This window comes from Leucopleurus acutus, assembly GCF_964270905.1.
Source record: "Leucopleurus acutus genome assembly, chromosome: 7".
NCBI classification, from domain to species: domain Eukaryota; kingdom Metazoa; phylum Chordata; class Mammalia; order Artiodactyla; family Delphinidae; genus Leucopleurus; species Leucopleurus acutus.
The window spans coordinates 67,491,447-67,514,885 of NC_139150.1; the positions used below are offsets into that span (position 1 = coordinate 67,491,447).

The following is a 23,439-nucleotide window of genomic DNA, read 5'->3' on the forward strand; positions in this document are numbered from 1 at the left end:
ATGCCTCAGTTTTCTCCTCTGTTAAAGAATCGGTCTAGGTTTCTGTAAAGACAACAGAATTTACTCTTGCTAATTTAAGCAGGAAGTGTTATAAGGTATTAGTTAACTCACAGAAAATTGGAATTGTCAGTGAAAAAGACTAGTTTGAGCTTTCTGAAGATTCCCGTGCTACTGTGCAGTTGAAGTTTACCAAGGGAGCTGCTGCCTCTTCCATAGCCAGGAAGTCACCTGCTCGGTGGAAACGCAAGGGCTGCATAGCCACACACCCCCTTCTCTGATCCAGCTAAAAAACTGCATGTCCCAGGCCTGCCTCTTGACACCCACAAAAGTAATGACTGATTAGCGTGGTTGCAGGCAAGCCACATTGCTCTGTAGCCATTTTTACAAGTACAGAGAGCAAAGCATGGTCTCTGCCTCACTTCCGCCTTCCAAATCTTAATGGGAGTGCTTCCGAGTGGCCAAATCTAAATTGCATCCATATACTCTGGTTTCTCCTCAAATTGTATAGATGTTTTGCCCTTTCAAAACAAAACTGCATCCGGTATGCTAACTGCAAGGGAGTCTGGGGAATGTAGTTTCTAGGTTTCAGGCCTCTGCGTTTCAAGAAGGCACTGGGTGATGAATGTTGACAGCTAATCTACCTGAAATAACATCCATATGAGGATAATGCGTACCTATTCATAGGGGTTTTGTGAGGATTACATGAAATAATAAATAGAAAGTACTTAGAACAGTGCCTGGCATGTGGGAGACTCTCAATACATGTAGCTGTTTTCGTCAACTTCTCGGAGAGTTGCCCAGAGGAAAGTCAAACAACCTTAGATAGAGCTCCAATTTCCCACCTGCTAATAAGTAACTATGATGAACCCACTTATCACCAGTTTCCCCATCTATAAATTGAGGATAGTAATCACTCTCTACCTGATAGAGTTTCTGTTCATATCACGTTAGGTCACGTGTGAAAGATGATTTGAAAATGGTAACGAATGCTCCAGTTGCTTGGGTGTTAAATGGCTATTAGGTGAATCGTACAGACCCCTGCTCAGGTTCCAGCTCTGCCCCTGAGACTAGCAGTCGGCTTCCAGTAGCTTGATCTCATTCATCCTCACTCTGTTTCTTCTCTCTTTAATTTTCAGAGTTAGCCAGGGGAATCAAACCACTTCCACACATGCCCGTGAGGATAGTAAGACTTGGGTGCTGCCGTAGCCACCTCCTTCAAGAGGGGAGATGAGGCCCTACCCAGCTCGCCATCCCTTCCCACCCCTGAGTTCTTTCCAGAAGACCCTCTGCCCTGTCTTGACCACAGTCCCTGCAACTAGAGGGCCAAGCGAGAAGGCCCAGCCTCAGGAAGAGACAGGTGGCTCCGGAGTGAACACTGTAAGGCACTCTCCCCGGGGAGAGAAATTCCGAGAGTTGAGCTCACTCTTTCCTGCCATAAAGCACACTGAATGTTAACAGCTTGCTCCTGTCCAAGCTGGTGTTTTTTAAATTAAGTATTGTTAAATCCATACCGTTTGGAATGATGCTTCAGACAGCTCTAATACTCCCTCTCTTGCTTCTGCTTTCATTTCACCTAATATATTGTGCAGGGGGCCCGTCACCAGTATTACAGCAGCTGGGGCCGCCACCACTGCTGCTGCGGCGGCAGCTGCCGGTGCTCAGACACTGGCAGACGGCTCTCATTTAGATACCTGGAGAGGAAAAAAGGAACGTGGCCAACGCCCTGCTCGGATGCCCTAAGAGGCCCTTCCCAGGCTGCTGTAGTAGGGATCTCGATTACCTAGGCTTTTGTGTTATTTTTCCTTGGCACTGAAAACGGTTTTAGTAACGACAAAGATGGGAGACAAAGGAGTTGTAGACTAAAATAAGATACTTTCCATTGTCAGGTAACATATACCCACCATGAAACCTGGGTAGCCTGCCTTCTGTTCTTTTGCCTTTACTGTAAACGTCCCCCTCCAACCAGTAGGACACCACTGTCAACATCTGCATACACACACACGTATACACATACACACCTACACATACATACATATATACATATATATTTACATATATGTATATGAGATGAAAGTGATTTAGAGTCAGAAGACCCTGTTCAAAGGCCATGTCTAACCAGCGAGGCCCAAGGTGAGTCACTTAACTTTTCTGAGCCTCAGTTTCCAAATATAGAAAATTGGGTGAGTACTTAGCCAACTTTGCAAGTAGTCAAAAAAGTCGAATGAGGGCTTCCCTGGTGGCGCAGTGGTTGAGAGTCCGCCTGCCGATGCAGGGGACACGGGTTCTTGCCCCGGTCTGGGAAGATCCCACATGCCGCGGAGCGGCTGGGCCTGTGAGCCATGGCCGCTGTGCCTGCGCGTCTGGAGCCTGTGCTCTGCAACGGGAGAGGCCACAACAATGAGAGGCCCGCGTACCGCAAAAAAAAAAAAAAAAAAAAGTCAAATGAGATTGTGGGTATAAAATCATTTTGTAAACTTTAAGGAGAGTGCATAAACTTTGGAAATTTATCAGAATTAACTCATCCCCCAAACTTACCCCAATCACCATAACGCAACTTGATTTTGTTCTTCTTTTTCTGAAATTACAGTCAGCAGGGAATTTGCACTGCAGGGTGTAGTGCTTGACTGTACAGTTGCTTTTCCTCATTTCTCTGGAAGGGAAATGCTACTCACAAAGGGCCAGAAGCTTGACACATTGTGGCGGGCATCCTCTGAGCATTCAACATATGGCTGAGGGCTTGAATTAAAAATATGCTATTCAGTGACTTCCTTAAGGTGACTATCTTGCTGGATATTGACATGTTCATCAAACCTCCAAGGCAGAAACCTCTGACTCAAAATATCTAGCCAGTGCTTATTTCCAAAGCAGGAAGGAATCTAGACTAGCATAGAAGAGGCTACTGATTATTCTCTGACCGTGGTAACTTGTTATCTATTCTGCTACAAATGGCACTGTATCATAATCATTCTTGCTACCCTTCCTTCTCCCACCACCTGTTCTTCCCTTCGGATCCTCCTGATGAATGATGTTTTTGTGTGAAGAGGGAGGAAGTGGTATTAGATAAAATATTCCATGTTTTAGAACGAGTTGAAACTCTTTAGCCACTGACACTGATAGAAGAAGAAAACCCGTAGCAGAAAGTTCCAGTGTGTAAAAGAGAGATCTATAACACAGCTTATGTGTGAAAGTTTATTTGAATCAAGCCATTTTTAATATGATGAGGATTTCAGATAATGCCGGTCAAGCATTTTTACATCTCCTCCTGAATAGTCTTTAGCTTGTGAGCATTAGCTAGTTTTTGAGAGATTTGTAAAACTAATCTTTCTGAATGGGAAAAGCATACTTCAAGAGTAGGACCTCTTTGTTGTGGATTTGTACTATCCATCTTTCTAGGTGGGGGAAAAGGTGGGTCCTTATATGCCCTGACTTTCCTAATAGGTTGAAAATGGGATTTTTAAAGCTCTTCTGTCTTTCATTGATATTCCATATGAAGTATGTAACCTGAAGTTGAACAACCTGCTTTTCTCCACCTTTTTGAAAAGCAGCACTGCAGGTATGTATAGAAGCAGAGCTGCCTGTGTTCACATGCCTGTTATGGCTTGATGAGGTTTTCCATATTTGAGCGTTTCATGCCTCTTGTCAGTATTTTTTTTTTAAACCAATGAAAGGAAAGAACCTTAATTCTAAATGTCTTCTACCTTCACCCTGTATATTTCTGGGCTATCAGGAGATCTACAAAGGAAGAATTTCCTGGTGACACCCTTATGGAAATGTAAGGCCAAGTTTGCTCTTTCATTCTTTCAAAAATTCAATGATTTCCTTAACAGATAAGGTGAAAGCCATCCTTGTTTGACACTTGACGCTTTTCTAAAACTATAATAAAATCCCCCTCTATTAGAATTCAATCTTGCTTGCTGGTGGTTTAACCAGACTCAGAAGCTTCCTGACCTTCTCTTTGCTGTCACTGGCCTGGCCCCGTTATCATTTCACTGATCATCAGTACTTCCTCCAGGGCTGGACTGGATGGGGACGGTCATCTCCTCATCCAACCTCTTGCAACAGTAGAAGGAAAAGGAGGTAAAACTGCCTCCAGCCTTTTCTGCTATATTATAGCAGCTCTGATAAAGGACGTGGATAAGGAGAAGGCTGAAACTGTTGGTTAGAAGGTTTAGGGATTAACTGAGGATTTAATTCACCCTTTCTTTCCCTCCTCCTGCTAAAGCCGATAGTTGAGAGTTGGCACTGTGTCAAGACCAGGCTGTTCCTTAACCCCAAATTTCAGCCCCACACATCTCAAGAGTCTTTGCTAAGGGCTTCTTTTTAAACAGGGGATCTAAATTTCTAATTGTGCCTTGAGCTTTCGTAAACCTGGGCTATTTTAAATTGTCACTTTACAAAGAAGTAACCTGCTTTTTTTCTTCTCCTTCAGGTCAAGTCATTACTACACAAAGTAACTTATGCCTCTATTTAGGCTTAGTGAGGAACTTGCAAAATTTTATACAGTCTCCCTTTTCTAAGTCAAGGGGGAAAATAAAGAGGAACTTCATGGAAGAGGCCTAAAGCAGTTGTACAGAACACGTTTAAAGGGCACATTAAGTCAGTTTTTGTCTCTGGTTCTTTCCCTTTATGGCATATGTTATATATTGACAGGGATTAAGTTTCTCTCCTGAATGGAACAATACAGAGTCGCAGGGAGCTACTGTACTTTGCAAAGCAACAGGCACCAGCACAAGCAAACGGCACAAATAGAAATGTATCTCACAGAGAACTAACCAGGTTATTTAACAGCACAGGGCTCTGCTTCATCTTTTGCAATTCTGCATCGTTTGCATTTCTCTTCTGGTTCTGCTGCGCGCTCCTCCGCTCTCGTTTCTTTTTCGTCCTTTCCTCCCTTTCTCGCTCGCACTGTTACACTTTCTCTGTCCCCCTGGCTTTGTTATTCAGCATGTCTGATTAGCAGGAGCCTGATTGGCTGGCTGCCGGCTCCGAGAGAGATTCCATTCAGCTTACCCCCCACCCATCCACCCACCCACCCACCCCTCAGTCAGGAAATGTGAGCGGGGCTGATGGAAGCGGATAGGCAGGACTGGAGTGTTAGCACCAGTACTGGATGTGACAGCAGGCAGAGGAGCACTTAGCAGCTTATTCAGTGTCCGATTCGGATTCCGGCAAGGATCCAAGCATGGAATGCTGCCGTCGGGCAACTCCTGGCACACCGCTCCTCTTTCTGGCTTTCCTGCTCCTGGTAAATGCCTTTTCATTTCAATACATCGCTATGGCCATTTAGTCTGGGTGCTGTTGTGGTGGTGTGTACGTGTGTGTATGTGAGTGTGTGTGCCTGTGTATATCTTTCTCTTCAAACGCCAGGTAAAATAATTTACATGATTTAAAGAAAAAAAAAAAAACTTCTTGCAGAATTTTAACCCCAACTTCCCAAGCAAAATAAAGTCTGCAAGACTTTGTGGGATTAGTTAGAGGTAACTAGGAATACTGAGACATACTGAGACATGAACTTTGGGACATACTGCATGGAGTTTGTGAGCTGAGGGCTGTATAAATGGTGGTGTGCATGCTTGGAATTTAGGTAACAGATGTCCTGAAATCAAACTCACTCACTGAAGTGTTCCTGGAATATTTTTGAAGGATGGGCTGTGAGGGGCTTTCCCCCACTACCTTTTATGGGTCCTCCTTCCTCTGCGCACATGCGCTAGGGAAACAGGTAAAAGAGGGAATGAAAGCCTCTCTGTGGCCAACCCAGATTATAGCTCATAATTACGGCAAGTCATCTGCGGATACAAGTTAATGCTAGTATTTATGAATTGAGGATTATGGTCTTTGATGTCAGATCTGCTTTTGAAGAAGAAGAAAGTGCTGACTTTTTGTGCAGCTTCTTTCCACAGTCACAGTGATAAGATGCTCTGCTCTGGAACGTCAGCACACACTGCATTTTTGACTCGAAGTAAATGTTCCGTTGTGACTCATACTTGGTTTTATGGGCAGAAAATGAACCTTTACTGTCCAAAAAAAATCTACACTCAAAATATTAATAGCAATGCACATTTTTTTAAAACCAGAGTGTTCTGGGCAGGCAGCTTCGTAAACCTCATCTGAAGGTTTGATTCCAAAATTTGCACACACTGAGTCCAAACAAACGTGCTTGTAGCTCTCCCTGTCGCATGTATGGAGAGCCAGCCCTTCCTCAGAAGGTAACCAGGCAAGGAGGGAAAAAGGGAAAAATGCAACGCATGTATAGGTTGCATTGATTCATCGAAGATGAAGGGATGTTTGTTCTGATTAGACTCTGACAAATTTGATCTGCACTATAATTTTGAAGAAGGGGAGCAAGCTATTTAAGCACAGATTTTAAAACTCCAGGAAGGCTCATCATCAGAGAGTGATTAAATATGTTAACAATTCCACTTCTGATTTGCATCATTGTAGCCAAGAAGTCGTAATGCTGCATTGCAAAAGCTGTAAATATAGAAGTATATTTTCAAGTTCTCATAGAAATTTAAATGCAAACTGAACTTTAAGTATGAATGGACTGTACGTTTTTAGCTGTTCTGAGGAATATAAAAAGCAGAATGTTTAGGTGTGCTTTATGACGAGTGGGGCAAGCAATTTATGAAAGGTGTCTCATTTTTTCCATATGGGACGTGTTTCTTATATACACGCCATTGGTTTGCCTCGTCTTTCCCTCTTTGTATTTTTTTAAAAGCAGGGGTTATTTTCGCATTTGATTACGTCATGAAGCAAATTACCGGTACACAGTACTTTTTTGGTATCTTCATAAAGAAGTATGATCTCATTATACTTTGGAAAAACTTTCCCATTCAGGAATAGATTGTTTTGCTGCCCACTGGGTAAATTGCATTATATTTCTCTTTGATATCTTGAATATTCGTATATGTGTTTGACTATATAATGACGCTTATATGGATAAGAAGGAGTGTTTGCTTATTTCAGATTTGAAACATAAAACATTTCATTTAAATTACAATAATTGTATTATGAGGATAAAAGGAAATAAGACCCAGGTTTGCTTTATACCTGTATTTAAATGAATTTGGATTCTGAGAGTTAGGCTAGAAAAGAAAGAACTGCCTGGTGAGCGCCAAGATACATCCCTGTGCAGGGTAATAACAGCTTTAGTAGTACCTGCCATGTACTGTGTGTCAAACACGAGGCCAGTTGTTTGAAAAGCATTACAGTGAATCTTCACGATAACCTTGCAAATAAAGCATCTTTAAACCCATTCTACAGATAAGGAAAACAGCTTATATTTGAACTCAAAGGTGAAATAATGGAGAGAAAATAACTTGTTTGCTTTGTACTGTGGTTGTAAAATGTTTAGCAGTGATGGAAGAAATGACACAGGTTGGTCTGTAGTCTTTGTCGGAGGTATTTAGGCATTTTGCCTCATCTTGGCCAATAAAGATGGACACAGCATTAAGGGCACTTGTCACACTTGCTCATTCACTGTCCCATTTAGCTTTTGGGCCAAAAGTAAATTATTGGCCCAAGAGAAAGTGACGTCTAGCCTGATCAGTAGTTGACTTAGAACCGGAAGTGTGACATTTTCAGCTCAACCTTTTGTCTGGATCAGGAAATTGAACTGGGTGGCTTGTTTTTCCTATAATTGTTTTATACATTATAAGAGTCTGTCTACTCTTAGAATTAATTTAAGCAATTTTTAAAGATTCCTTTTTACTTACTTGGAAAACAGCCTGTTTGTTTAGTGGCAAAGCCCAGTTTCTACTTCAAAACAGCCTTCATATCACTGATAGCAGAATCGTCTGTATCATGACTTTGTTCCTGAGTGTATACAAATATTGCATGCTGTTCACCCTCAGCTTTACCAAAACCCTTTCCCACTGGAGCATTACTCCTGAGACAATGAAGTGCCTGTGTCTTTTATATCTATTTTTGGTCACCACCCACATTTTCATGCAAAGCTCAAACATCGTAGACTTCTTTTTCTCACTCCGGACACAGTAGGACAGTAGTGCTGAGCAAGAGATTTTATTCTGATATTCAGGTCAAAGTAAGCCACATAACCCAACCTTCCCCATCTCCCCACCCTGCTCCCCTTTTCCCTTCTCCCTCCTTTGTCCCAATTGTTTAGCTCAAAAGGAATGTGGCAAAAACCATGACCGGCCATTGACATATGTGTCCATCCAAACTTGAAGTCAAATCACTTCTTGTCAGAAAAGCATTTAATCAAATTTGCATTTGCTTTTTGTTTCTTTTAAGTGGTTTTAAGCTGCTTCGCCTGCTATTGTGGCGGTTGCAAGGGTAGCACTCAGAATTATAATAAAGTACATGTGTTTTTCTGTTGAATTTCTTTTTCTTCTCTGCACTAATTTATACGTGGAAACTAGTCAGACACAATAGCCCATTCCTTTGGTCGCTCTGGCACTCTCCTCCACTATTATCCAAGCGGATCTATCTTGGATGGCGAGAAGCACCATTAGCTTGTGGAATGAATGTTAAATCCCTTATTTACAGCAGACTGTGGCCTGCTCCAATAAGTGTGTGTGTGTGTGTGTGTGTGTGTGTGTGTGTGTCCGTCCATGTGCATGCACAAACACCTTTCTATAACTGCTTACATCGATTTCTTACTCTTATGCCTACATTGTCTTTAAGTCAAGCTTAAGGATATTTCATGTACATCTGGAGAACGTAGTGAGGCATTTCTTTAAACATTATTTATTATTTACTTCATGTTTTTGTGACTTTTTTGTCTAGACATGATCCGCTACATTTTTATTTTCTCCTGTTTTTAGCATTTCAGTCCGTTTCAGGACGACTTTCTGGGCCCCGTTATTATTGTCATGTGAACCAGTTCTATGGCTTCATATAAGTTGAGGGAAGTATGTCCAATAGTGGTCACTAGTGAACTACAAAAGAATCCTGTTACACCAGGAAAGTTTTTCCTTGAAAGACTCTGTGGATATATTAAAGACTTTTGAAAGAAAGAATGAATAAATAAATGTATTTGTGCATTTATAGGAGTGTTAATACATGTTGGCCCCCCTTTACCAATATGTATGAATAAAATGGAAAGCAGATCTCTAGCAGACCACATGGTAGGCTATTATTCAAACTTAGGAGTGCACAGAGTTCATTCTTATACTTTATAACATTGTGCAATTTTATGTGCAATTTTAATCAGTGAAGTGTGGTTAACCCTCGTCCTTGCTACTCCTTTTTTAACCCAGTTTGTTGGTCCATTTTGCACAGGATTTATGTTTGCATGAAACATGGTTTGGTATTTTGGTTCTCCCCTTTATTATGGCTTAATCAAAATATAATCTTAAACTCATTCAGGAAAAAACACAGAGTCCTGTGAATTTCTGCATTTCCCCCAGAACCCAGTAGAATGTGTTGTATATACAGGCATCGTAACCATTTGTGAACTAAATTCAGAGAGCAAAGGATGTAAAGAGACTCACATGATTCTCTAATTCTCCACATGTTCGGGGTTTTCTGACTTCATGTATAGATCTCGTTTTTTTGGTCAAGTGACAGCTCTGCTTTTAATTTGTCTATTTTAGGTTCCAGGTCTAATTATGTAAGTTTCAATCTACCCTTCCCTCCTTGTGCATATTCTACTGTTTCTTGTGGTCTCCTGGGTAGAGTGACCCAGAAGTGACCTCTTTGTAGCAGGAGGACCATAGTCTCTTCTTGAGTGAGAGCATTCCTTGACTCATCATGAATAACCTACTGGTGAAGCATGTTGAGATAATCACAGGAAAATGTGTCTAAATCGAGTTTGAGAGTCTTGCTGTTTTTACTAATTTTCTTCATCTAGAGAGCTGGCTTCAAACTGTGTTTTCACCAGAATGAGACAAGTTCATGTCATCTTCTGTCTGCATCATAAAAGCCATACCATGTGGTTGAATTTTGGCTTGATTGGCAGGACTGGCTCATGAGCGGCTTAGGACGGGCATAGCAGAGGTGATGTAAGTCCGAAAGGATCCTAATTGAAATAGGCCAGCACAGCTGTGTGGGGAACCTGCTTGCTAGCTGGGTATGCTGTTGCTATCAACCCCTTCTTTCCATGAGCTCAAAAATAAATGACTAAATCGCCCCAATTCCTGAACTTCAAGATTAAAAACTACGTTGAATAAAGCGTAACTGTTCTGGTTTCTTCTCCCAGGGACTTTGCTAACTGGGAGCACCCAGCATGTGGGGCAGTTAGACGTTTTCTGGCTGTGTGTAGATGTCCCAGTGGTAGTAGTCTGCAGACAACAGTGACCTCTGGCTTTTTGTTTGTTGTATTTCCAGAAGCTCAGTATTTCTAAATCAGTTTGAATAGTGTCCTATACTTGTTAATAGTCTCTCTTCCAGTCATAGAAATATATCTTATCTCAGTAACTATTGTAACCTTTATTTGAAGAAAAACTGTCATTTTTGTTTGACTACCCCACCCTAAATTCCACCAGTGTATAGTCAGTATTTAGTAGTTGTTTGTCAGAGGCGTACATAATTCACTGTATTCTTGACAATATTTTTAAATGTAATTTCTTCTAGTTCTTGTGCTCCCTTGTATTTATTCCTCATACTGTACTTAGGTTTTTGTCCAGTCAACAAGGTTGTGGGTGACAGCAGAGGGAGTGACGTGTTTCTCCTACCTTTATCAGAATGCCTGGTCTCAGTAAATGTTGTTGAATGAATGAATAAATGGATGAATATGAATGACTTGGTAAGAAAATATAAGAAAAGGGTAAAGCACAAGTAGCAAGGGGAACATGTGAACATCCATTTCACGTGTGAAGCATTTCACCAATTCTGGTTTTAGTAAGACCAAATCAATAAGCCTAATACATTCAAAAGAGAAGATACATACTCTGTTTTTCTTTCTCTCCACACAATGAAAAACAATTGAATGCAGATCCTTTCTGCCATTGTTAATTAGAATGAATTTTGCAGGTTTCATATCGTTTTTTTAAATCCATTTAGTTCTCAAGTATTTTTTCCTTTTACAAAATTTGCCCTCAGGAAGAAAATGATACTTATATTAGCCACAATTTTATAAAATTGGAAAGTTTCTCATTATAGCAGAGATAATGTTGTGGATTCACCAAAAATTCATTTCTCTTTACTACTGGACACGAAGGTAAACTTTATTTCACAGTTTTCTCTGTAATTAGTTGGTGCAGTATGATTGAGTTCTGGTCAATGGAATGTCGTTAGAAGTGACATAAGGCACTTCTAGGCCTGACATCTCCCACATAATCCTCCAAGTAAGCAAGAACTCTCTTTATACACCTGCTGGATGCAGAGAATCCAGCAAAGAACTTCAAGACTCTAGGAAATAGTCAAGCCACCGAATGGAAGGCCTCATCCCTGAATGGCTGCATGGAGCAGAGCCCCACACCGCCATGCCAGCCAGTCTCACAGAATTACATTTGTGAACATTCGCTTAACCACGAGCAAGCAATAAACCCTCGTTGTGTTAAAACACTGATAGTTGCGGGAAGGTGTTCTTTGTCATACTGAAAACCTTTTTAAATAACATTGCTTCACATTTAGATGAAATGAATGCTTATAAGTAAGTACCAGTACCACTTTCCATTTATTATATGAAAAAATTAAAATAAGGACATGCCATGTCACCCTAATGGTGGTTTAGTCTTTGTGGTTTGCAACTTATTGTATACCTAGAGTTCTCTAAGTACTTGCAGGTATGTGGAAAAATCCTTTTTTCAAACAAAATCCAGGAGTGGGTGGAGCAGTAAGAAATAAGGGGGGTGGAAAAGGCAGGGCTGTGGTAAACAGTTGGAATCCCATGGAGCGGAACAGGACCACACAACCTGGCCAAGGACACAGAACCACACAGACCCAAGGGGAAGGCAAAGAAAACAGAAAAGGATACCAAGAAGCAGAAACTGAGGCACAACACCAATGCAGCTCCAGAGATGTCAGAAAATAAAGGAGTGAACAAGTGACAGAGAGGGGAACAGACTCATACACGCGTGCGCGCGTGCGCGCACACACACACACACACACACACACACACAAACAGAACTTATAAAGTAAGACACACTTCTTGAGTATATCTAGTCTCAATCATCTTTGATACATTTTTCTAGGAGGTGTCCAGGTGTCAGGAAAGAGCCCTGGTTTTAGAGTGTGGCCATCTGGGCTCTAACACTGATTCCAGCCCTATGATCGTGGCCCAGTCACATAACTCGCCGAAGCTATTGTCTCTTCATCCATGCACGATTGTCCATCTCTCCTAACTCTCCAGGATACCTTGAGAGGAAAATGCAGCACTAGATGTTGAAGTGTTTTGTCAACTCCAAAGTACTGTAAAATTTCAAGTGATTACTTTCATTCATGTGAAAATCACTTATCTGTCACCAACTGTATACCCAACACAGAGCCAAGCTCCATGGAAGATAATTTAAGGCACAGTCCTTGCAGTGAGGAGCTTGGAAGGTTGCTGAACATTCTGTTGTCAATTTTTGTTTTTTAATTTTCAAAAAACTCTTCTGTAGGGAATAGTTTTGTGATGTATATAATTACTTTCAATTACCCCACAAGATGGCTCATTTTGCTCTCCCCCTCCTGCTTAGGTAGTGGCGATTTAATCCTCTCATCCGTGTGTAAATGTAAATTATGGCTTCCCACAGATTATCAGTGTATTATCTTCATGGATATTATCAGTCCGTATTTGACTTCAAACATTAATTTTTTTTCCGATTTCTATAGTTCAGAATATCAATTCGTGCAGCAGAACACACTATAACAGTGTCTTAGTTAAGATAAATTCTTTGGGAAGAAACTTTTCTCAAAGCAAATATTTATCATTGCGAGAATGATCATTAACTGTGTGCAACCAATATCTAGGGAGTTTTCATCTGTCCAGCATCATTGGGGCATCATGATGGCAGACTTCAATCTTACCTAGTTTCTACTCCATTGTGCTTATTTTATAATAACCAAAATCCAGGCAACAAATAAGCATATTCCATTTGGAATTATAATTCTGTAAGTGCAATTAGTATAGTAGGTTGCATCTCCCTACCTCGCTAGATTTTTATCTAAAGTTCTTATTAAAATAAGTTAATTACAAAAAACCCAAAAGGCCTTGTGCATGGAAGGGGGGGATAGTTCAGAGAAAGGGAACAGCAGAGAAGTCACGCATGTGAGCGTACGCCATTTATAATACTGGAGACTTATTCCACTTCTGAAGCAAGAAATTGCAGGACTCTAATGGTTTCACCACCTGTGAATTATTTGGGTGCACGTCATAAGCGGGTTCTTTCTTCTATTTGTTTAAAGGAATAAGTGGTGTGTTCGCCAATTCTACACTACATTAACTTTCACAGAGTTTCCATTTTCATCTTCATTGCTTTTTCAGATTTTTTCCCAAAGGTTCTGCCCTTCTCCAACTAAACGTTTGGGTATTTTCCCCTTCAATTTTCGTCCGGGGACTTTCTCTAAGTCAGTTCAGTCTGTTGGCGTAAACGTTAGGACAATGGAGGGAAGGAGAGTGATAACCTAAGACATCCTGACATAAATTCCAAGAGCACTAAAGAAATGAGACAGGAAATTATGAGCAACCTATAATAAATTCAAACTGTCCAATAAAATAAATAGACCTCACTTTGTTCCCTTAGTAAAGTATGGCAGGGTGTCTGATTTCTCAGCCCACTTCACCATTTGAAGTCTGCCAGGGTATTGTTCAAATACTCTACTTCATCAGTAGAACCAGAAATGAAAACGGGTAATGGAAACAATAGGAAGTCCTTCTGCAGACCAGGTACCATACACTTTTACTTTGGGGCTTGTACCTGGTCTAAGATAGCAAACATACTTTGAAATTACTGTTACAGAGTGAGCTTAATTGACATTTGGGTTCCCAGGACATAGATTTATTGTGTTTTCAAATTAAAAAGAATCTTTGAGGTAGCATAAAATGTGACCTCAGTTGACTGGGATCTCTTTGAAGGCAGGACTTTGGTTTTATTTTGTCTTAGATATCTTTATATCTCCAGCACCGGACAAAGAGTTTGATTTACAGAAAATGTTCAATATAAGTTTGTTGTTTGAATAAACGAATTTATCACCTATTCCAGCCCTTTGATTTCACAGATAATTGAATTTAACATATAAATGTTTGCAAAGAGATTGGAGACGTATTTGCCAGGAACACCTAGTAGGTAGGATCCAGAGCCTGGAATCTGGATCTCTTTCCTTTGAGTCCATACTCCTTTGAGAAGGAGTTCATTCTCTTTCTGTTATACTGTATGGCCCCTGAGGACCTTTGTATAAGAGTCAGCCGAGCCGGCCTTGGTAGAGAAAGGTTGAAATGTTGAAATGTCACATGCAGTGGAAACCGAGGAAGCAATGAAGCTGATGGAAAATCGTCTTGAGTTAAAACTCGAGGATCATTGTTGCTTTATAAACATTGGGGTGACGTGGCAAGAAGAGGGGACTGAAGTCTATAAAGTTTGTGTCTTGCCCTAGACCTACAACATATCAATAAGCTTCATTTCTATTGCTTTCCATATCAATGAACAGTGTGAATGTGAAATACAAAATGGTGATGTATATGTGAAAAAGACTTCATGGGGGACCTTGCACATAGTAGGTCTCCAAGAAGTGTTAGCTTCCTTCCCATCCCCCAGTGCAAAATAGTATATTCATTGAGAGCCTGCTGTATATCAGGCCCTGTGCAGGGTACAGGGTATACTGTGTTGAACAAAACAGACATGGTTCTGAAGATGGGTCTTTCTACGTGTAACGTCAGAAAGGATTTGAGATCGGGATTGGGGAAGACAGGCATTAACTGGCCAGTACGTTCCATTGGTTTTATGTTGCTGTCATGATATAATTTTCTTTAAACTGTATACTTAACTATTGCTTATGTAAGGGCATCTCTGCCTAAAGAAATAGACACATTAATTCACTATTTATAGTGATTCCAGAAAGAATGTGTTAGAAAAACTCTAAAACTCTGAAGATTTATATTTAAGATCACTTCTTTGAGCTAGGCCTTTTTTTTTTCTTTTTTTGTTGGAATCCTCTTTTTTAGTCATACTGAAACCAAAGCTTAATGAGTGTATTACTTGGTCTCTGTTTATTTGATACATAAACACCTGTCTTTTCCATCTTAGAAATATGCTCAAGCAGGGAAACCTTTACACCAGCCCCTCATTCAAGTGAATAAAAGACCAGTCAACAGCATATAGAGCACTAATTACAGTAGGTTTTTCCTCAAAAGGTTTAGCTTGCTCTGTGGAAACCATTAGTATGAAGGACCTTTAGAAACCTTTGAGCATCACCTGGCAACCAGTCAGCACGTTCTCAGTTCTCTGCTAGGAGGGGTTCTGATTTTCCAACACCTCTGCCATGTCCCTATGACCAGTCCTAACCTGCCTTAGTCCAAGGCAGGCATTCTTACCCCTGGTAGTTTGCTAAATTTGCTAACTTCGGTTTGGTGGTGCTGGGACTCAAACCCAGTCCTTTATGTCCATTTTAGAGTTCTAGATAATGGAAAGAAGTGATTCCCAGACCTTGGATGTCGTAGACCATTAAAATTTCAAAAAGAAATAAGATTGTGTTTGCAGGCAGGCGGGAAGTATGGAAAACAAAGTTTCTAATGTTTTAATTTTATTAGGTAGGGACATTAATAAAATAAAGTTCTATCACCTGTTTCATAACTGAAGTAATAATAGTTAATACTATAGAGAGTGCCTGCTTCAATGTGAGATATACTTTACATATATTAAGTTATCTAATTGTCCTAACAACCCGAGGAAGTAGTTATAATTATTTTTCCCATTTTACAGATGAGGAAACTGAGACACAGAGAAATTACATAACTTGCTTTTGGTTACTCAGCTAGTAGTGACGGAGTGCAGCTTTGAACACAGGCAGGGTTCACTCTTGTCCCAGCAATGCCATTTTGTTTCACCAGCAGTGCAAGAAATGAAAGGTTATTTGAATAAGCCCAAAGTTTCAAGTATATAATTTCAGAAGAGAAACTAAACACGTTTAACTCTATGGAAAACTAACCAGGGACCTTATTGCTCTCCTTATTCTTCATATCAGTGAAAAATTTTGTTAGACTGACCTGCTCTAAGCCAGACAATTTCCCTGGGACACAGAGATGAACGAGACACAGCCCCGCCCCCGAGGACGCTCACAGATTCTAAACAAAGTTTTAAAAAGATAACACAGGGCTTCCCTGGTGGCGCAGTGGTTAACGAGCCGCCTGCAATGCAGGGGACACGGGTTCGAGCCCTGGTCCGGGAAGATCCCACATGCCGCAGAGCAACTAAGCCCGTGCACCACAACTACTGAGCCTGCGCTCTAGAGCCCGCGAGCCACAACTACTGAAGCCCGCGTGCCTAGAGCCCGTGCTGCGCAACAAGAGAAGGCACCGCAATGAGAAGCCCGCGCACCACAATGAAGAGTAGCCCCCGCTCGCCGCAACGAGAAGCCCGCGTGCAGCAAGGAAGACCCAATGCAGCCAAAAATAAATAAATAAAATAAGTAAATTTATTTAAAAAAAAAAGTAACACAGACTGAGGCTGAGTGGAGGATATAAGATGCCACAGCAGCACAAGGAAGAAAGTGAGAGAAGGAATTTGGCATTTATTTGCTGCAGTGCCCCAGGCAGAGAATCGCTTGGCCTCTAGGTGGGTCAGTGAGGGTGACTTAAAAGATGGGACATTTAAAGTGAGCCTTAGGAGATCAATGGAGGTTCACCAGGTAGACAAGAGAGGGAAAGGGGGCATTAGGCAGAGGGACCTGCACGGGCAGAGGCACAGAAGAAGGAAAAAAGGTTGAGTCCGAGGAGCCGTGAGTGAATCCCAGTGGCTAGAGCATAACAGCTCCTGCAGGGCCTGGCATGCCAGGCCTGGGAGCTTTGGTCCAAGTTTGTGTTTTAGAAAGACAGCTGTGCTGGCCTCACAGAGTGGAGAGACCCCGAGAATGGAGGCTGGAAGGCCCTTTGATTATGACACCACTGATAGTGAGAAGCCATGAAGACGGCAGCAGCCCCAGTGATGGAAAAGAGGGGGAAAGACCCCCCTATACGGCTGCATAGTCACTTGCAGGAAAAAGCCCTGTGGTCCTCTGGGCTCAGAGGCTCTTATAGCACCAGCTGTGTACTCTTTAGGTCCCCCTGCTCAGCAGACAGCCTGTACCCTGGCACTGAGTAGGTGCTCAATTGTATGCAGAAGGAATGCGCGAAGGAGTGAATAATTGTATTCGAGGCTTCCCTGTTCAATCCCTTCCCTACAGTCAGAGATTTTTTTTTTTTTTTTTTTTTACTAAATTATAAAAGGCCTTCTGGAGTAACAAATGTCTCCGTCTTTAAAACCTGAAGAACTTTCTGTCATTCTCTCAGGAAAGAGAGGATTCAGGCTCAACCTTTCTGAAGAGATTGCCACACTGCTGTGACTTAACCCTTTATTCACTCTCAGTGAACCTTTCCAAATACATAGAGGCTATTTCAAAGGGGCACTCCTGCACTTTTTGGAAAGCTGTATGACCTCACGTAACACAAAGGCCGTCGTGGGGAGTCATTTTTGTACTTTGGGGTGATTATTGTCCTCAGAGACGGCAGTGTTTTCCCACTTGTGGTTATTTATCTGATTTCTCACCAGACAGTGCTTTATTCAACTCTTATTCATGTCACAGTCATGAATCTTTCCACGGGAAGCCAGCAAATATCTTTGCCCTAATTCTTGCAGCGCTCCACATTATCTAAAATGGGCTCCACATGCGGAGTTCCCTTTGAAAGCAACTGAAACTCCAGTAAAAGATGCTGCATTCAGTGTCTAAATTTAAGTTAGCTGCTCCGATGGAATAGTAATCGTGGTCTTCAGGAAAAAAATCAAGCCATATCTGAAATTCGTCAATTCATCATTCTGTACTAAAAGCATAATGCGACTGAACAAAATAACCCACAAGTTTTATTAAGAGTCAAATGTCACATAATTATATTCTTTATATTTTTTCTTTATGAATCCAGTTGCTAAGGTATCAGATTTTTAATCAGCCATTGGAATCCCGTGGGTATATCATTTCTTCTTCTCCTAATTAGGAATAGTCTCCAATTTACGCAGCATTAGTACAGAATAGATTATAGCTTGGCCTCATCTCATAAAGTAGACTTACTTTGGAACAGCATCAAACAGGTATTTATGTTTTAACACGTATGGTCCTTCTGACTTTCATTCTAATTTTCGACACTTACTACTTTTCCTTTCCTTCCTTCTTCCCCCAACTTGACTGCAAACAACACAGAAATCTCGTCAGACTTAGCAAAGGGGGAAAATGTGCTTTTTCGTGTCTTCCTGTGTGCTAGGTACTGTGCTACTTGTTTCTATATGTCATCTCAGAGAAGCCTTACCACATCCTCGTATAGATAGGAAAACTGAGTACTAAAACCTAAAAGGTGGCATGAATTCCTCTACGTTTAGTGTACACGCACTCAATTCTTATAGCAAACAAATGATATTAAAATATGCAGCACAGAATATTTTCCCTGTTGTTGGAACTATGTTATTTGGACTGTCAGCAGGAGCCTCCCCAACTTGCTGAGTGATTTCCACGGTTTCAGAACCAAATTCTTTAGAGTTCACTGCTTGTACCGTATTTCATGGATCCCGAGATACATAATTTTTCTGATTTTAGAAACTTTGACGCGTCTTATCATTGACAGCAGGTCACTGTTTAAGGGGTGGCTCTTTTTTTATTCTTAATGGTACATAAAATAATGTGACTTCAATCTGTGTCATCTTGGATGCGGTGGAAGGGTGTACAAGGGTCTTTCCAGTGTCTAAATGATGCGAGCAAAGCTTGAGATTCAGTTACAGAAAGAGGATTATGGACCCCCGACCCTCTCCTCCCGTTCACAATCCTCTGATGCAGACGGCTCCTGTCTTTGCTTGCCAGTGTGAGACACTGAGAGTTTGTACCTTCAGCTCAACTTACTTCTGTCCCATACAAAGGTCAAACCCCCTTACCGAAGATCTCTTTTCTTCTTCATCTAAATGTGCCTCAGTATTTTCACCTGTAAGCAATATAGTATAATGTGGTAGTTGCTGATCTTTGGTCAATATCAGAATCAGCTGAGCACCTATTAAAATTATGACGGCCCAGGATTCTCTTGCTTACTTCAACCGGCCTGGGCCTCTGGGTACGGTGTTTTTAGCTCTCCAGGTGATCCTGATAAACACGAGTTTGTTGAGAGCAGGAATTCTTGAGCCCGACTGCCTGGACTCGAGTCCTGGCTCCACCAGTGTAACCTTCCTGTTATTTTCTGTGTCTCAGTTTCCTTATCTGCAAAACAGGGACCAACAACAGCATCTACCTCAAAGGATTATTGTGAAATTTAATCAAATGAGCCATGCAACCTACTTAGCCCAATGCCTAACACATGTAGCAAGTGCCCAATAAACATCACGTTTCATGACTCCCTTCCTACAAGGCTGAAATTTTCTATCTCATTCCCAGAAACCAATCTCATCTTTTCCTAGATTCAGGGCAGCTGACAGCTTTGTTTGGTAACTCGAGTCTCCCATGTTATCTCAAAGAATAGGACTGAGAAGAAAAACTAAGATTCCTTTTTAATGAGCAGGGGGAGGTCTGGAGTCTGTTGAAACCAGGGAGTATAAAACAGAATAAGGATAAAGGTAGGTTCAAAAAAGTCACACTGTGAGTTCACTTGTAAATGCTTGCCTAGTTCAGGGTTCTAACCCTTCCCTGCATCCAAATCACCGTAGGAACTGAGAACTAAAAATGTCTGGGCAGCCTCCAGGCTCCCTCACACAAGAGATTCAGATTCAGGTCGTGGGTAGGGCTCAGACATGGGCGATTTTTCTTGAGTTCCCAGGTAATTCGAGTATGCAGTCAGAGTTGATAGCCATTGATCCAACTGCATATTTAAAAGATTCTAAACACCTCTCACCTGTTAGGGGATTTGTCTCTTATTTGAAGATATTTTATAGAACCCTCTCCACCTCAAAAAGAAAAAAAATCTTAGGAGACCCTCTTCCCTAAAACAGAGATGCTATACCAGTTCCAATAACTCATACCGTTGATGTGAATGCACTTTGTAAATTGTAAATACGTGTGTGTATGTGAGGGAGACACAAAGAAAAAGAGAAAGGGAGGATTATGATGTATAATAGGAAGATGATTTTCCTATTATGTTAGGTAGCATGCACAAAGAGACCTGGAACTCTTCCAGTTAACAGGGTGTAGTGTAAGCTGAAGTCTAATCTGTCAGCCATTTGAATGCATAAATTTTTTATTCAGAAATAGGAACCATGCACATTTTGTACAAGATAGAAATTAGAAACTTTCTGAGCCCGATTTGAAGAAATAAAATTTAAAAAACCCAGATGCTCTGAGGGTATCCAGTCTTCTGCATATACTAGTCATATAATCTTTTATTTTCTTTATTTTCTTTTTCTGGATGGCCACTGTAATAGATTAAGTATCTGATCTTATGTTCCCCAGCTTTCCTCAAACAGCTAAGTTTAATTCCTGTCCAGATGACTGACTGACTCTTATCTCTCCTTATCCCACTTACTTAGACATAAAGAGATTCTAAAGTCCTCTTACCTGTTGGGGAAGTGGTTGTAAGGTAGATTTCTCTCTTACCCTTTTTATAGCACTCTCTATCTGCCAACCTTAGTAGTCTCTTTTTTTCTAAAATGCCCATAACCCTGCTATGCCTGCTATAGGGATATTATAAGGATCAAACAAATATGTGTAAGCACTTGGAAAACTGTAAAACTCCCATCGTATCATGCCCTGCTCAAAAGCCTTCATTGGCTTCAGCTGTCAGTCTACTTAAGGCGCAATCCCTCAGCTGGAACTCAAGGCCCTCTCCCAGACCACCATTCCAGTCTTGTCTTTGGCTGTTCTGACACACGGAGGGCCACGCTGCAGGGGAACTGATCTGCCAGACTGGAAGCAGACTGAGGTACCAATTGTGTATTATATAGATGACAGTAAGAAGAATCTGATTTAGGGTGCTGGCAGCTGGAATGGAAAAGAGGGAACAGAAAGGAGGTACATCACCAAAGTAAAATATCTAGTACAGGTAATTGTTTGGGTATATGTGTGTGGGTGGATGGGTAGGCTGGGTTGAGGTGGAGAATGGAGAGGCTGAAGGTAGGGGAAATGTTTTATAGAAATGTTCATATATCTGTAACTGGGTTAAGAGGAAGGACTGCTAAAGGAAGGATTGGGGACCCAAATGTTGAGTTTGGTTTTGGACATGTTGAGTTTAAGGTACTACGGAGGCGTCCAGGTGAGTCGAAACAGAAGCCTGGAGATTGGAGTAGAGACGTTTTTGTCTCTCATCTACAAAGAGAAGAGTGCAGGCAAGGGAGAGTGGGTGAGATCAACAGGAGGGTAGAAAGAAGAGCAGGGGCCCAAGGAAAGAATCTTGAGGATTCCGGCATTTACTAGTCAGTATGAGTAAGAAAAGGTAGGGGAGGAACCGGCCAGGAGTCACTGCCAGCAAAGCCAGGGGATCACGTCCCACAGGAAGGTCTGAGGGAAGGTCCTCGGATGTGGTGAGTTACAGGCTCCTGATGAATTTCAGAGGAGCCACATCACTCAAGTGGCAGGGCAGAAGGCAGATGACGAAGCGTTAAAGAAATTGAGGGTATTGAGGAAGTGGGTGCCGTGCGCGTGGATTAGCCTTCAAGAAGTTTAGAAGTGAAAGGAAAGGAGGCAGAAGACAATTTAACGCTTACCACTAACAAAGTGGAAAGTAAAGGCAGGAAAGCACAAAGCTGGAGCCGTGAGATAAAAGTGAGCTTGTTTTAATAAAAAGAGGAGAAAGTGCTCTCGTCTTAATGGCTCGAAGAATGCTGATAGCAGCCGTGTGTGAAATTGATTTCTGAGGCCCAGCACCAGAGACAGACAGGCTGTGAGGCCAATGGGGTAGTAAACCATGATTTAGCACCTTCGCTTTCTCTGCTTATTACAAAACAGGCTTTAAAAAAGATGCCTGTGGTGCATCTCGCCAATCTTGATATTGTCCGTGGCCAAGATCCATTTTCATATATTCCTGAGGCATTTTAGTGATTATAACATTACTTGAAGCATCAGCCTATTAACTTTTCACATTACTAACCGTGATTAATGCAATGCATACATTGCATTGCATCCCTACCATTAAATAACATTGAATGACGCTGCAGGAAAAATAATTCCTCTTGCTGAAAACAAAATGATGACAGACTCAAAATGCTTGCAACATTGAAAGCAAAAATTAAGTTTTATGAATTCTCAGGGAAACTGTATTTGCTTCTACTTTATCAAGCATTGAGGGTCAGAGAAGTGCTCACGAGAATCACAAAAACCATATTATGTTTCATATGCTAATAAACATTTATAAAAGGTTTCACTAATGGCTCCTAGACATTGTCATTTAATTTACAAATGAAAGACTGCATTACTTCCCATGTATACAATACTGATTGATATTTTTCAACTATGATTTCAAAATGCTAACAGTACAGGGAATTTAGCCAGCTCAGAAACGCAAATACTCTTCACGAACTTGACTGGGAGATAGAAAGAGACAACTGGTATATACGTCTTTAATCACCAATATTATATTCCATCTCAGTTTAAGTAGATCAGTATTGTTTACAAATAATGACAAACTATAACTGACTGAGAAAGACAAGTCCTTTTAGAAAACCAAAGTCTTTCTTGCAGTGATTTAAAATAAGGGACTTATTCTACAGTCTACTCCCTACAATATTACAGAAAAATTGTAGGCTATTTATGAAAGACAGCATCGTTTCACTAGGGAACGTCTGCCCTCATTGCTGTAGTTAAGACAACAGAAGCTGTATGAAGGTTACTGACTCTCAACTGTTACTGATAAAGGACTTAATAATATGTTGAAAATATATCTAGAAATCAGAATATCTTTTTAAATAACCACTAGAAGTTATACTCGTAGAGAACCACAATAGCAGTTTCTGTTTTGATACAAAATAAATTATGTCATGAAAATTACTGATATAGCCATTAGTAGAAACAGCATAAAATGAAAAACCATTATTCTTTACCACCTGGATAGGAAATAAGTCAATATAGAAACTGAAAACCATCATATAAAGCTAACTTTTATCTCATCATTTGGGAAATTTTTGCTTACCAGTACTTAGTGATTTTTAAATAATTAAATAATACACATTTATCAACAAAAATACAGTGTATAGTTTAGCATTTTTTTTTATTATTCAGGAGTCACAGTGATTTGACAGAGGTTCTGAATGCTGATAATTGTATTGTAAAGGAGTCCCCATTAGAGATTCTTTGTTTCAAGAATTACTTTTAATGAAACGATTCTTAACAGCTGAAGCCGTAGGATCATCTCTACTTGAATTTCATTTAGCAATTTAGTACTGTCAACATTTTCGTATTTTAGAA

General features: G+C 40.9%; 1 protein-coding gene across 2 annotated transcripts in view; it reads left to right on the plus strand.

Annotated features, from left to right (window-relative positions):
• Positions 1-5,182: 5,182 nt before the first annotated feature.
• Positions 5,183-23,439, plus strand: part of ADAMTSL1 (ADAMTS like 1) — a gene marked incomplete at both ends in the record, with an annotated part of 462,446 nt that continues 444,189 nt past the window's right edge. For both annotated transcript variants that reach the window (XM_082843595.1, XM_082843596.1), the window contains one exon: positions 5,183-5,245. In XM_082843595.1, the coding sequence (XP_082699721.1) occupies positions 5,183-5,245 (63 nt within the window). The remainder of the gene's footprint in view (positions 5,246-23,439) is intronic.